Source organism: Kwoniella dendrophila, chromosome 6 (assembly GCF_036810415.1).
Source record: "Kwoniella dendrophila CBS 6074 chromosome 6, complete sequence".
Lineage (NCBI taxonomy): Eukaryota > Fungi > Basidiomycota > Tremellomycetes > Tremellales > Cryptococcaceae > Kwoniella > Kwoniella dendrophila.
This window is the reverse complement of record NC_089481.1, coordinates 1,696,280-1,709,996: the sequence shown is the minus strand read 5'-3', so window position 1 is coordinate 1,709,996 and position 13,717 is coordinate 1,696,280. Positions and strand designations below refer to the sequence as shown.

Below are 13,717 nucleotides of genomic sequence, written 5' to 3'. Positions count from 1 at the left end.
CAACGATCATATCGTATCATGACATTCTCACGCGTTCAAGTGTTCAATCTTTTTATCTCTTTACTCTTCAACTCTCAATCATCCTTATCCATCCCACAACAATCTCCTACAATTCTCTCTCTCTGTATCTTCAGATCAATCGATGTGTTTTTCGATCGCTCATTAGGTTACTCTCACTTATCGACATCATCCTTCACTCTCGTTATATAACCGCCGAAATATCTCTTCACTCGTTATATCGTCATCGTTCCTCTTATTCTTCCACAACTGACTATCCGGCAAAATGGCGAATCCACCTGTAGGTGAAGAGCCAGAATCAGTCGAACCGGATCAAGACCAAGAAAATACACCTCTACAACCTATACCAACTACGTTTCGCGGTCCCGATGTTTTACCGCCTGGTTTTGTAGCATTATCCGGACCTTTACCTCGACCTCGTGGATTCAGCCCATACGTCTTTGAAGGATCTCAATTTCTCATTCTCCCAAGTGATCATGTGATATTGAGGATTTATACAGTCGAAGGATATGAAGATCGAGATATATTGATGAGAACACTTCCAAGGGATGTAAACGATCCTTCCTCTTTTCGGTTGACCATTTATCAAGAATATGATGAAGATGGTTATCAGGTAGAGGTAGGTGAAGCTCATCAAGAGGCTAACGGTTATCGCCATCCTATTCAATCAGTATATAACAACGATCAACCTAATCGAAATGAAGAACAACAAAATGCCAATGCCAATCCCGATCCCAATCCCGATATCGATTCCGATCTAACCAGACAATTCGGTCAAACTCATATCACACAAAATTATCTGAACATAGAATTCTACCATCCGCCAGAACGACAGTTTGAAGAAGAAGAAGAACGATCACTTCTATATGAAGCTGCACCTCAACCATATAGTGTGCCTTTACCTGAAGATTATATAGAAGATTCTCCAGAACCTCCACTAACAAGGGCAAGTAGTGAAGAGTCAGACCCGCGTCATATAAGAAATAGGTCATCTCCTGATGTACCGCAAACACCAAGCTCAGGTCGATCTCCACCTTCCTCCCCACATCATCAACCTACATCCTCTCCTACTTTCCAAGTAGAACAACGTCCTCCTATCACTCAACCCGCTTCACCGCCAGTTGAAATTACCGCACAACGTCTTGATGAATCAGCACCATCACCAGACGTGCAGGAAGAAACGAATGATCCTCTCAGATTAAGAGGTGGTGGTACAGCCTATTCAGTTATACGAGAGGTACAGGATGATAGACATTTCTATGGTAAGTCAAATGAACCATGCCTCATGATTCAAGCTGATAAGTGAATCTTTTCCGCACGGACAGCACAAGCAAGGTGGGATAATGCTTATCGAGAAAGACAGTGTAAGTGAGCCTAAGCATTTCGCAGCAATATCCCCGATGCTGAGGATTTGACCGTCTTAGTATCTGTGGAGTCACTTCCCAATGATCCACCCATGATCTTACCGAACTTTGCTCAAAAGCGAGCAGAATTCCTGGCAGAGCAAGCAGCTGCTGCTGAAAGACGAGAAACCGAAAACTTCGACTGGGAAAGCTATAGAACATGTATATCTCACGAAGTGGATTTTGAGCAACATCTTAGATTACGAGGAGGTGGTGAATTCGATTCAGACTCACAACAAGCAACAGGATCTAGCTCTTTTGGTGAAAGGCAACCTCAGAATGATCTGATATCTGATGTGCCACGAGAATATCGTACGTATCGCGATACAAATTTACTGAACAAATATACTGATTGACTTCATATCGTTTTACCAGCTCATCACGAAAGGTCAGCGCCGCTAAAAGGGCTCAAAACTGTATTACCAGTCCTCCCTTATCCTTTTCCGAAAGGTCAACACTCAAACTCTGAACCTCCAGCTGCTAGTTTCGTCAAAAGATCGGGCTCGATCGCTCAACTTGATCCTACTGCGATACCACCAAAAGCCCATAGTATCCCAAAAAAATCGACCAAACGATCTGTGAACCCCTTTAAAGCTATCCTCAAACACGGTAGAAAGCTCATTGAGTTCATCATTCGAAAGAAATCGACAAAACAACAACATGCCGTTCAATCCCAGTCATCGCCTTCTCCAGAAAGACATGGACGATCGGCTAGTGAAACAGAAAGAAGCGATGTTCCAACTACTCCCCTTACCACGCAGCCTTGTTCAGAGGGAGGTATGGCCACTTCGCCTATCTCTTACCAAGATCCAAATATCACCACTCCCACACAAGATGCTCAAGGCTATTCACTTGATAACAACCTTGATCGAGTTTTGGATCACGCTCCACACAACACACCCGGGGACAATATCGATGCTGAGCTATACGACAAATCAGGTTGGGTTAACCAAGAGCATCGACAATCGATCGGTTTCGCCGCAATGACGGATCCAGGTTCAGGATCAATAAATGAGCCAGCAGATACACACCCTTCCGCTCCCACAGTCAGCAAAAATGATCCTCAGGTTCCCACAAGCACCACAGCTCGGGATTTTGCTACCGAAGCGAGGTTGGGACCTTCTCATCCAGCGGGTACAAACGGAGCGGCACCAACAACTGGTACAGCGGTACAACCTGTACAGCCTACGAATCCAGCTGAACCTTCTCAAGCTCCTTCCCAACCTGCCGCGCGACCGTCTACGGGAGACGACCACCCTCGTCGACCGAACCTGCGAACTGAAAGTGATACGTACTGGTATAATCGTCTACTCAACAGAAATCCAGGGAGGAGACCGAGGTATCAATCTGAAACTAACACCGCAGCTACAAGAGAACATGACCGATCCACCCTAACAGCCGTCCGAGATCAACCACCTGTCGAAAATATCGAGATGCAAAGAATACCAACCCCTACTCACCCAGACACACCAACGGTTAATAACGATACGGATGATGTCCCCCAATGTCCCTTTCCTCGATTTTGTGGAAGACAACCCAATGGACAAGGTCAAAGTGTAGCAATGGAACGATCTTCTGGTCAAGGTCCCTCCAATCCAGTAAGGCCGACTGAAAGACAGTTGATAAGACGTATTGAGAGAGCATTTCCTTGTCTCAAACCGAAAAAGGACAAAATGAAGGCTGAACTCAAAGAAACAGCTGGCGAGGCGAATGAAGAAGATGAAGAAGTAGTAGGCAAGGGTAAAGGCAAAGCAGGAGAACCAAAAAGAAAGAGGAGATTCGGAAATGATCCTCCACCAGCTGATGAAGGTAATCAAAGAAAGAAAGACGATGGAGACGATAATGGTGATAACGATGGGACGCGAGGTGGAGCGCCAGCTGGACCTAGCGGCAGTGGATCGGGTGGTGGCACCTACGATGCTGGACCAAGTGGAAGTAGTGCATCTGCTGCTGCTGATGAATCCTCAGGAAATGGTGAAGAACGAAGAGAACCTGAAGACAGTAAGCCAAATGAAGAAGCTGATCCAACCATGGGCGATCATCCACCGCATCAACCTTCTGACAGTACTAAGAACATCGGTGAGCAACGCCAAAACAATCCTGCTAATTTTGCGGGAGCTACCCGATCAAACATGTCGTTTGACAAATTCTTGAATTCCGGGATCGATACAACCATCACCTCAATTAATCGACCTCAACCTTCAACTGAAGCCACAAGCTCAGCAACGCTTCATCACCAAACGCCATCATCTGGAGACCTAAGAGGTGATGCTCTCAGCCAATCTCAATCATCTCAACAATCTCTCAAACCACCTAGAAGATCTCGGCTAAATTCAGAAGGCAGTAATATCACCCGACCCAAATCCGCTACTTTGCCACCTGATCCAGCTGTATCTGAACAGCCTAAATTACCCACCGTACCTTCCATTGCCGATATCGCTTCGACTGAAATGGTCAAATCAAGCTCTGGGGTTAGTGGTAAAACTTTCGGTAAAGGTGCTCAAACTCCCGGAACCGGTCAAAGCGGATTCGTTCCTCCTGTACCTAGTCTACCAAGAACCGATGAAGGTATGCTTTCCACTCAACCAACTGGAAATGATCAAGGTACATCATATCCTGTCATGAATTATCCAGACAAGAATTTAGGTCGGACGAACGTTAATTTCCACCTGGATCGACGCCACCCCGAAGTGACAGAAACGATACACCTTTGACAGCCACCCCAGAACACAATGGTCGACGAAATCAAAGTGTTCCACAAACCCCTAGCCCATATGCTGCTTCCTCAGCTTTACCTTCGCCTCAACTTCAACAAGAAGGTTCTCCAAGTGTGGACCAGTCTGAAGAGCCAGGACTAGGCCCTTCTGAGAGTCTAGTTCATACCGGTCAAATAACACCACAAACCTCTCAACAGCCGCTTCGTGAGCTTGGCAGAGCAATATCAGGTGAGCACTGAGTACATACTGATTTCCTCATTTTTACTCAAGACTGACATATACCAGATCCCTTACATACACCTCCTCTCTATCGATCATCACCGCCAGATCAATCTCCACTGTCTTCTGGTGGACCTTCGCCATCACCATTGACGACAAATACTCAGCTTCCACATCCTTTACCAGTACCTACAGCCGAAATTTCTCCTACTATGCAACATAAACTTCAAGCCACTGATACTCTCGAAAACATTTCTGAAGCGTCACATGAAGGCCTCTCTTCAAGTGGAACACATGGAAGTTTAGCTACGTCTTCTGAATCAAGCAGTGCAAATCCACCTAGTCCTTCTAACGACCCGATGGCATCTTTAGGTCAAGCTGCTGAAATCGCCACTGGTATCGGATCTCACCAACCTGAAGAAAAAGATGAAAAAGCTCACGAAGGGTATACCATACCACAACAAGCTTCTTCTACTGAAGGGGAAATGCCAAGACCGTCTACACCGATCACCAAAGATACTCAATTCGACCAAGAAGCAGAATCAAAATCGAAATCATCTAGCGGAGAACGATCCGAAAACCCGATGAAATCAAGTGAAACTGAAAGTCAACTTGAAGAACATGATCCACTCCTCAAATCGATAACCAAACAAGGATATACAGAAAGTCCGGCACAAGCGAGCTCTATTAACTGTCCAGAACCAATGAACCCAGTCTTGCCGACTGATACCACCAAACTTCCTATAAATCCTGAACCTTCAGCAGATACCCGATCAATTCAAGAAACAATGAAGGAACAAGGTAGAAGCAGTGATACCGCCCCAAGTGCTTGTGCAACTGCAGCTCCAGCTCCGACAAATGCGACAAGTTCTGTTCAAGCTCAAGCTGGAGCTCAACAACCCAATAGTCCCCCTCCTACCTATAATGGTGGCAATGCAACTCCAAGACCACCTAGATCGGAGCCACAACCTTTCACACGAAAATGGCACAAACGGATGTGGGATAAGATAAAGAACAAGCTGAAGAATAAGCCTTAAAACATGATTTGGTATAATTTATAGTGAAGTAAATAAGGATAGTTTCACCAACATCAAAATGTGTATATATTTAAATGACGACATAATTGCGAAAGTTTATGTTTCTTATACCACATGTCTCCTTGCATGTATCAAGAAAACCCCAAAACAGATTAGAATGGAAAGATACTTGATGGTATATGATCGAAAGTAATGATTAGAGTCGATTGTCGATGAAGACCAAGTAGATTAGTTATATATAGTATTGATTCCCGACAAATTACAAAGTACAATTTAAGTATTCAAGCATGTATTATGTTCCATGTCCAAATCAATTGACTATATTGGCGAAAGTAGTGCATACATATCTTACTGCACAGATGAACTTTATACAATCCTTGTGTGACAAATTACATGATGCATGTTGTATTGTATGATAGGACAGAATATGGGACTGGATTGAGTATATATACATAACAAATTGATTGATGTATGATTGTATGTATGCGATATGGTACTAAGAAAAAATGCTGTATATGCTAATCTGACAGGAGTATGGTGAATATGTATATGTGTATATGTGTATATGTGTATATGTGACTTATGGCAAGAGACAGTTTTGTATTAACTTGATGTATGCGATGTTGGATTTTTCAAGATATGTGTCAAGTTGTTATATATGATATGATTATGACTATTCGCCGTTATCAATTTCATTTGGGTTTGATATTTTATATAATTCGATGAAAGGTGAATCGACTATGCAGGAGACGATGAGAACAGAGTTTGGTTGATAAGTGGATGATCAGTTGGATGTTATGATACCAAATAACAGATAACAGCGATAAAAGATAAAGACAATAACTCACTCGATAAACTTGATCTTTTATGTTTCTTATCATCAACATCTTTCACATTCGTATTCCCATTGATATCTTTGCTATTATCACTATAACTTCTAATTTGAGCTTGAGGTCTTTCAAATTTTAATGGTATTTTATATGCTATTGATGCTGATTTAATTTCAGGTTCTTCTTCTTCTTCTTCTTCGTCTAAAAGACTAAATGTATCACTTAATGGTGAAGATATAGGTAATTGCTGAGTAATTGAATTTGATTCAGGCAAAACTTTACGTTGCACTCCGACTGTATGATTTTTCACAGGTGAGGAAATCGTAATGGGCTTGGGTATATGTTCCTTGTCAGGCTTTCTTATATCTTTTGTTTTACTGATGACAGGTTGATCTGAATCCACTATCAAAGATTCTTGAGTAGGTAAACTTGATATTTCACCAGGTGGGAATGGATAATCATTTAAATCAATTTCTAAATCCAATTCAACTTCTAAATCTTTGTGGTCTTTGATTCCTGCTATAGCCGCAGCCCTAGCCTCGGCAACGAGTGAATTTGATGATCCTGATGAAGAGACTGAACCGTATTCCCATAAAGCTTCTAAAGCTGATGAATGATCGTCTTCCTTTTGGGGCTGAGCATCAAAGTATTGATCTTGTCCCTCTTGAGAATCTTCGATTTTTATTTGCTTGAAATCCATATTTAAATTCCGTTGATTTTCTCTACTCTTCTTTTCAGTTGTAATATACTGAATGGGTATATCAGAATCTAGCTTTGTAGTTGATGCTAAAGAGTGAACATATTTATTGGGTTGAATATATCTACTAGGTTCATCATTAGGTTGAGGTAGCGGTAGATTGACCAATTCATCAAAGGTCATTCTTCTTTTCATTTTCGGCTGTCCACCATAAAAGTCATCCCGATTGATATTTATACCGAATCCACTTAACGGACTATCATTAGGTGTATTATGAGGAACAATAGACCGGATAGGTTTTAAAGTTGTCTTTTTACCTGATGAATCTGAATCACCTATGAAAGTATGATACCCTTCTGGCGTATGGTAATCATGCAATTTGAGATGAGGATAAGATGACGGTATAGGTGTAAAGTGTTTGATAGTGAGATTGGTTGAAGAGGAGGAAGCATCGTATATTCTTCGTTGCGAGGGATCATTCGGGTATGCATCGGAAGCTAAATATGGGGTATAGAGCGATGGTGAAGGTGGTGTATGAGGTGGTGATATTTCAAACCTTGACTATTGTACGTGAAAACGATTCAATTAGTTATGAATATAGGGTTGATTGCAATCTACTGTTTGTTGTGTAACGCTCTATTAATAGACAATTGAATGGTACTCACTCTCGAAGGTCCAGGCAAATTCTCCTCTTCTACAGTATAATCAATCGAATCTCTACAGGTAGTTTCATGATTGTCGAGAGTGGGATGTCTAATTGACCTTTTCAACTGATCTTCCCTATTCTCTCTTGATCTTGTCGAACTTGATGATTTTCTATCTACCATCTTCAATAATTGCATACTTGTTCTTTTTAATCTATTTGCGGTTGTACTAGTACTATATTTCCCACTTCGCTTTTCTATCTGGATATTCTCCTGATTCTCATCATTCAATCTAAATACCCTAGAACCGGTATAGTTTTCATCTGGATGATATATTGCGTTCTCAGTATGGGACATCTGACTCATCCTTTCGGTATCTGTACTAACTGCACTACAGGTCGAATGTTGTCTTTGCCTGGCGGAATTATTTTCATTTTGGTTGATATTCAATAAAATTCCATTTCCATTATAATCTATATCAACCCAATTATTCAATGTATATGAAGTTCCACTATGTTTGATTGAATCTGGTTGATGCCGCTGATACTGATGAGAAGCTTTACGTTTAGATTTTTGTCTTATTGAATTGAAGAATTCACTGGAGGAAGGCATATCTGATTCCAACTGTTTTACGTTTTCGAGATTGTCATGAATGATAATAACCAATAAAGTAAGTCGAATATATATATATATACACAGATCGTCAACAATTGATGGGTTCGCCGTGACCACAATATGCAGCTAGCTTGTTGTGGGGAGTATGAATATACTAAGTCAGGAATTATATTCAAACCAAGTTCAGGTCCGAGGGTTCTTTGAGGAGGGTACAGCGTTACAGTTCCTTACAAAGACGATTTCAAAAAAAAAAGTAATCTTAAGAATAGTTAGCAGAAGTAAAGTCATGCGCGGTCATTCAACACTCGAATTAAGCGGGAAGATTAACGAAATTTACGTAATTACCAAAGACTTCGAAACGCTGGAACCGAAACGCGTGGTTCTCATGTGTTGAACGCGTTAAACCACAGCTAAGATACGCGTACAAGGTGTTGAGATAATTACAATAATACAAGAGAGAACATCAACATTGCGAAAATAGAACAAGACGTGAACTCGTCGCTTCTGTTCTAGTTCGACCTCTCGTATACATACTTGTCCCTAAATACCTCAGATTAGACAACATACAACAGTATCAAGCATTCCTAAAGAGCCTTCAAGAGATAAAGACTTTGTCGAACCAAACCAAACCAAACCAAATCGAAACCATCTATCTCATCTCAAGGGGTAAAATGTCCCATTATACGAAACCTAAACCACGTCGACCACCTGGTGGAGTAGGAGTAGGAGTGGGATCTACTGGAACTTCAAATCAAATACATCCATCAACTTCATCATCTTCGACGAATCATCACATCGGAAATAATAGTAGGAATGGAGGAGGAGGAGGTTTGACGGAAGATCAAAAGGGAGAAATCAAAGAAGCGTTCGAATTATTTGATATTGATAAAGATGGTGCAATAGATTATCATGAATTAAAAGTTTCATTAAGAGCTTTAGGATTCGACTTGAAAAAATCTGAAGTAATGAAATTACTAAAAGATCATGGAGGTGATGATGGATTAATGGATTTCATAAATTTTGAAAGGATAAGTGAGTTTTCCAATTATCGATTTACCTGTACTGAAATCAAATCCAGAGATCAATCCAATTCAGCTAGTTTAGTTTTGAATTAATCTTTTTTATCATACCAATCAACAAAATCTTGACTTAATGATCTGTGAATGAATAGCTAATCATCTTATACCGTTTTTTTTTTGGTTGATCTTTGTAGTGACAGAAAAGATATTATCACGAAATCCAGAAACTGAATTACGTAGAGCATTTGAATTATTTGATGATGATAGAACAGGTAGAATAAGTTTAAAAAATCTGAAAAGGGTTGCAAGAGAATTAGGTGAAAATTTAGGTGAAGAGGAATTGTAAGGTTTTGGCTGTTTTTTGGCATTCTTATATTTGTCAAACGAAAGGGGAAATGCTGATGACTAAACAAACGATTATTTCTTGTTCTTATGTTCTATCGCCTTCCGCTACATTATGATCATCGTTGTGGATCTATCCCCTTGTCCGACATACTGCACCTCCTGTGATCCCTGTGCTGTCTATCTGAAAATTACCAACCAAAATAAACGAAACATACATAGACAAGCAATGATAGATGAATTCGATTTAGATCAAGATGGTGAAATCAATCTGGATGAATTCTTGGCTATAATGTTAGATGGTGAATAGTGGGATTTATGATTTTCGGTAAATTGCTACAAAGGGTTTGATGGATGGACGAATAGATTAGTTATGTAATGATCTTCTAATGACCTTGTATGTGAACTTGAACGTTTTTATGGGAATCTCAATTTATCCCTTTAGATCTGATAATGAGCAAGATTACCAACCTGTGGAACGCATAAAGGACAATTATAATCAGACATGACATGGATTTTGCATATGACTGTTTCCTAAAATGATGAATATACATAAATACAAATTATCTTCATCTTCTTGGTGTTCAACTGATTCCACCGAATTCAATCATCCTAATCTTAACCATTCACCAAGAACTCTGATTGTAGCGTTTTACTGGGTTTTTATAAATTACTCTTACTTGTACTTCCCGTACCTTTAGTTCCAACACCTTCTAAATGAATTAATAAATCTGAAGTCAAGAAATCACTTGGGAATTCAGATTTGATTTGTTTATTCATATATTCTGATGCAATTTTAACATTTGATGGATCTATACCAGGTAATTGGGAAACTTTTGACGATTCCTCACTAAAGATCGATTGAAGATATGAAGCATCAATCAATTTTCCTGAATCTGTTTTAGATGAATATTTGGTCCATTGCCATAATTGGACTCTTGCAATTTCTGCTGTAGCTGCGTCTTCCTGTAAACATCGGCAGTAGAAGGTTAGTCGATAGTCTTTCAGATAAAATTATCATATGGCTAAGCTGAACTCACCATCAAGTAGTTGATGGGGACACAGCCATTACCTGAGATCCAAGCAGCACAGTATGAAAGGGCCCTGAGAGCCGTTGATATAAGTCAGCTTGCTGTTTTATGAAATTATCCAACAACCCTTTATACGACTTACGCCGAAACATTATCCCTGACTCCTTTTTCAGTGATTTTACCAGGGACAGAAGGATCAGCTATTTGTTTGGCGGTAACAGTAACGTCTTCTCTTCGGATGAAGTACTAAGTGAGAGATATATAAGCTTCTTTGGCGGAGTTCCCATTCGTACTTCACTCACTTGATTTGGTCCTTTCATATTCTCGTTGAAAATGTCTAGAGCAATCTTGACTAGAGCAGGGTGGGCTACCCAAGTACCGTCATGTCCAGCTGTGACCTCCCTCAACTTATCGGCTCTTACTTTAGCCATTGCCTTCTCGTTTGCTTCGGCATCGTTCTTGATAGGGATTTGAGCGGACATTCCTCCCATTGCAGCTACTTTTCGTCTACAAGTAATAGTAAAGTCAGCATAAGCGTGAAGCGTTTGTGGATGACCAGATTTGCTGCGATTAGTGATGATGTAATAGGCAATTAAGCCCACTTACTTGTGACAAGTTTGAATCAATAGCTGTACATAAGCATTCATAAATGGCACAGTCATAGTAACATCTGTTCGATCAGGGAAAACACATTGTTTGCTTGCTCTTTGTTTCTTGATACTATGTGAGTTCGCCGAGTAATCAGTACTACATGACAAAGGGAATTTGGCTGAGCGAAATGGGGTAACTTACAAACTGAAGATATAATCCCATCTACCACAATTCAAACCAGAAGAATGTTCTCTTAATTCATATAAAATCTCCTCCATCTGAAATGCTGCTGGAAGCGTTTCAATCAAAACAGTAGCTCTAATACAACCTTGTTTTAAACTTAAATGTGATATAGATAAATTGAAAACATCATTCCATAATCTAGCTTCTAAATGATGTTCCATTTTAGGTAAATAGAAGTATGGTCCAAAGCCTCTTTTAATTAATTCTGAAGCATTATTAAAGAAATATAATCCAAAGTCGAATAATGATCCTGATATTGGTTTTCCATCTATAAGTAATCTTGGTTCAGGTAAATGCCATCCACGAGGTCTAATCATTGTAACGGAAAGGTATTAGCTTGTTTTCACAAAACATCATACAACATTTCTCAGGAGTAGATTAGATGGAATCAGTGTCACCTAGACTTGTCACTCACCGTACAATGAGCACAGCTGGCTTCTCAGATAGCTTGTATTGTTTACCATTAGTTTCAAAGTCAATTTGTCGTCTATATTTAGCCTTGTCAACTTATCTTCACATTCTTTGTTAATGATAGACATACCTATTAGCATCATACAGATTGACTTGACCTAAAACCATATTTGACCAAGTAGGGGAGTTGGAATCTAGCAAATATAAGGAGGACATGTATATCAGTTAGACTATCGCATGAATAGTATCAAGCCTTACTCAAAGCGAAGACATGGAAGACTCGTTGGGTAAAAAAGTAGAACGAATTTACCACTCACCCTCAAAATCAGCCATAAAAGTCTTTGCACCCGAATTCAAGGCATTGACAACCATTTTTCGATCTGTTGGACCTGTAATCTCGACTCTGCAATACAGGATAAGTCAGGATATATGGACACTTTCCATGATGTTTTATTATGAAATGAAGAACAACATATAATGTTGACATACCTTCGATCTTCAAGTCCTGGTGCAGGTGGAGCACATGACCAAGAAGGTGAATCTCTTATATTTTTAGTTTCAGGTAAGAAATCAAGTGGTTTGCCCTATACAGAAAGAAAAAAACGTAAGTTGTCATATACCATATCAGACAATTGCTTATCAGGGGATTGGTGAAAGATCCAAAGATTACGCATACTATATTACCTCCTTCTTTCCTTCTTCTTTTGGAGAACTAACGATAGTTGATCTCAAACGAATGAACCAGGACTCACTTTATCCAACTCATCTTGCACCTTCTTTCTATTCTCCAATAAATCTAATCTAGTTTTATCAAAAGTACGATGTAAAATTGCTAAAAAATCAATGGCATCTTTTGATAAAATATGTTCGGCTTCTTTTGGAATTGGTACGGTAAAATGAATTCCGCTAGGAAGGTTGATTGAATCTTTGATCGACATTCTGGTTGGAGTGATGATTTGAGTATTCTTGAACTGTTAAGATAGGATAAGTTGAACTTGATGAAGTAAATGATTGTTTTGTATCGCTGAGATATATGCGTTGTCTCGTTTATGTGATTCAGGTAAGATAAGAAATGGTTCCGTAAATCGTTGGAGGAACGGAGTCAAAGTTGATTGATATCCTAGCTCTTAATATAGAAAGAGTGAATTGATATCTTCGGGATCACTTTATATATAGTTACAATATCTCTCTTTCAAAGTGCTGGGATTGACTCGATTGATAGATGATCCGATAACACCGTCTCATCGAATAGCTTGTAACTGTGAAAGAGGTAAAGATGCATACTTGACGAATGGAATTAAGCTGTTAAAGCTGATGAGAATGTTGGAAAAAGTTACAGATAGAGAGAGTATGTACTATACGATAACCGAGATAGATAGCCGGTAAACTGCATAACCGGTAACTCTCTTATTTATGAAAGAACCATGATGACGGATTTACTCGCTTTTACATGTATGTACTCTTGAATGATATCCCTTGACCTATCTTCCCCTATCTAGATTTAGATCAAGACCAAGTCTTAGTGCAGCTAAACGACGCAATATATTCATGCCACCTGAATAACGGGGTTCTTCGACAAAGGGACTTCTAGAGCAACTAGATCAGTGAAGTTAAGGGATAGTCAATATTGTAAATGCAACTCCTCTTCCATATGTGTGTAGATCCATTGAGCTCTTTATTCATCTGGTCTGCATTGTACACTATCCAACACCCTGATGTATGAGGCATGGAACTTGATAAAAGAATCATGGAAAAGAAATCCAGCTAGGGAGATGTGATCTCGAGAATGTGTATTGACCTCTTTTCGAGCATTTGGTAAGATCAGGTATACCAGTGTAACATTTACCATGTTGAATCATTGATTGTGCATATATATACTGAAAGATGGAAGAAAAGGAAT

General features: G+C 39.8%; 4 protein-coding genes across 4 annotated transcripts; 2 read left to right on the top strand and 2 right to left on the bottom strand.

The window, feature by feature from the left end:
- Window positions 1-283: 283 nt before the first annotated feature.
- L201_005176 (uncharacterized protein) lies at window positions 284-5,394 on the top strand (the record flags this gene model as incomplete). Its single annotated transcript, XM_066220909.1, has 6 exons — window positions 284-1,280; window positions 1,344-1,382; window positions 1,443-1,733; window positions 1,797-4,067; window positions 4,139-4,342; window positions 4,424-5,394. 6 exons carry the CDS (start codon window positions 284-286, stop codon window positions 5,392-5,394), a joined length of 4,773 nt encoding a protein of 1,590 aa, XP_066077006.1.
- Window positions 5,395-6,067: 673 nt separating this feature from the next.
- L201_005175 (uncharacterized protein) lies at window positions 6,068-8,177 on the bottom strand (the record flags this gene model as incomplete). The annotated part of the gene is made up of 3 exons (XM_066220908.1): window positions 6,068-6,132; window positions 6,243-7,482; window positions 7,587-8,177. The coding sequence occupies 3 exons, from the start codon at window positions 8,175-8,177 to the stop codon at window positions 6,068-6,070; spliced, it is 1,896 nt and encodes a 631-aa protein (XP_066077005.1).
- Window positions 8,178-8,851: 674 nt separating this feature from the next.
- On the top strand, window positions 8,852-9,851 carry L201_005174 (uncharacterized protein; the record flags this gene model as incomplete). Its single annotated transcript, XM_066220907.1, has 3 exons — window positions 8,852-9,212; window positions 9,394-9,541; window positions 9,764-9,851. 3 exons carry the CDS (start codon window positions 8,852-8,854, stop codon window positions 9,849-9,851), a joined length of 597 nt encoding a protein of 198 aa, XP_066077004.1.
- A 353-nt stretch (window positions 9,852-10,204) lies between these two features.
- On the bottom strand, window positions 10,205-12,755 carry L201_005173 (malate synthase A; the record flags this gene model as incomplete). The annotated part of the gene is made up of 11 exons (XM_066220906.1): window positions 10,205-10,507; window positions 10,582-10,645; window positions 10,715-10,818; window positions 10,875-11,079; window positions 11,179-11,292; window positions 11,365-11,715; window positions 11,822-11,893; window positions 11,948-12,011; window positions 12,135-12,220; window positions 12,307-12,401; window positions 12,570-12,755. The coding sequence occupies 11 exons, from the start codon at window positions 12,753-12,755 to the stop codon at window positions 10,205-10,207; spliced, it is 1,644 nt and encodes a 547-aa protein (XP_066077003.1).
- Between the last annotated feature and the right edge of the window lie 962 nt (window positions 12,756-13,717).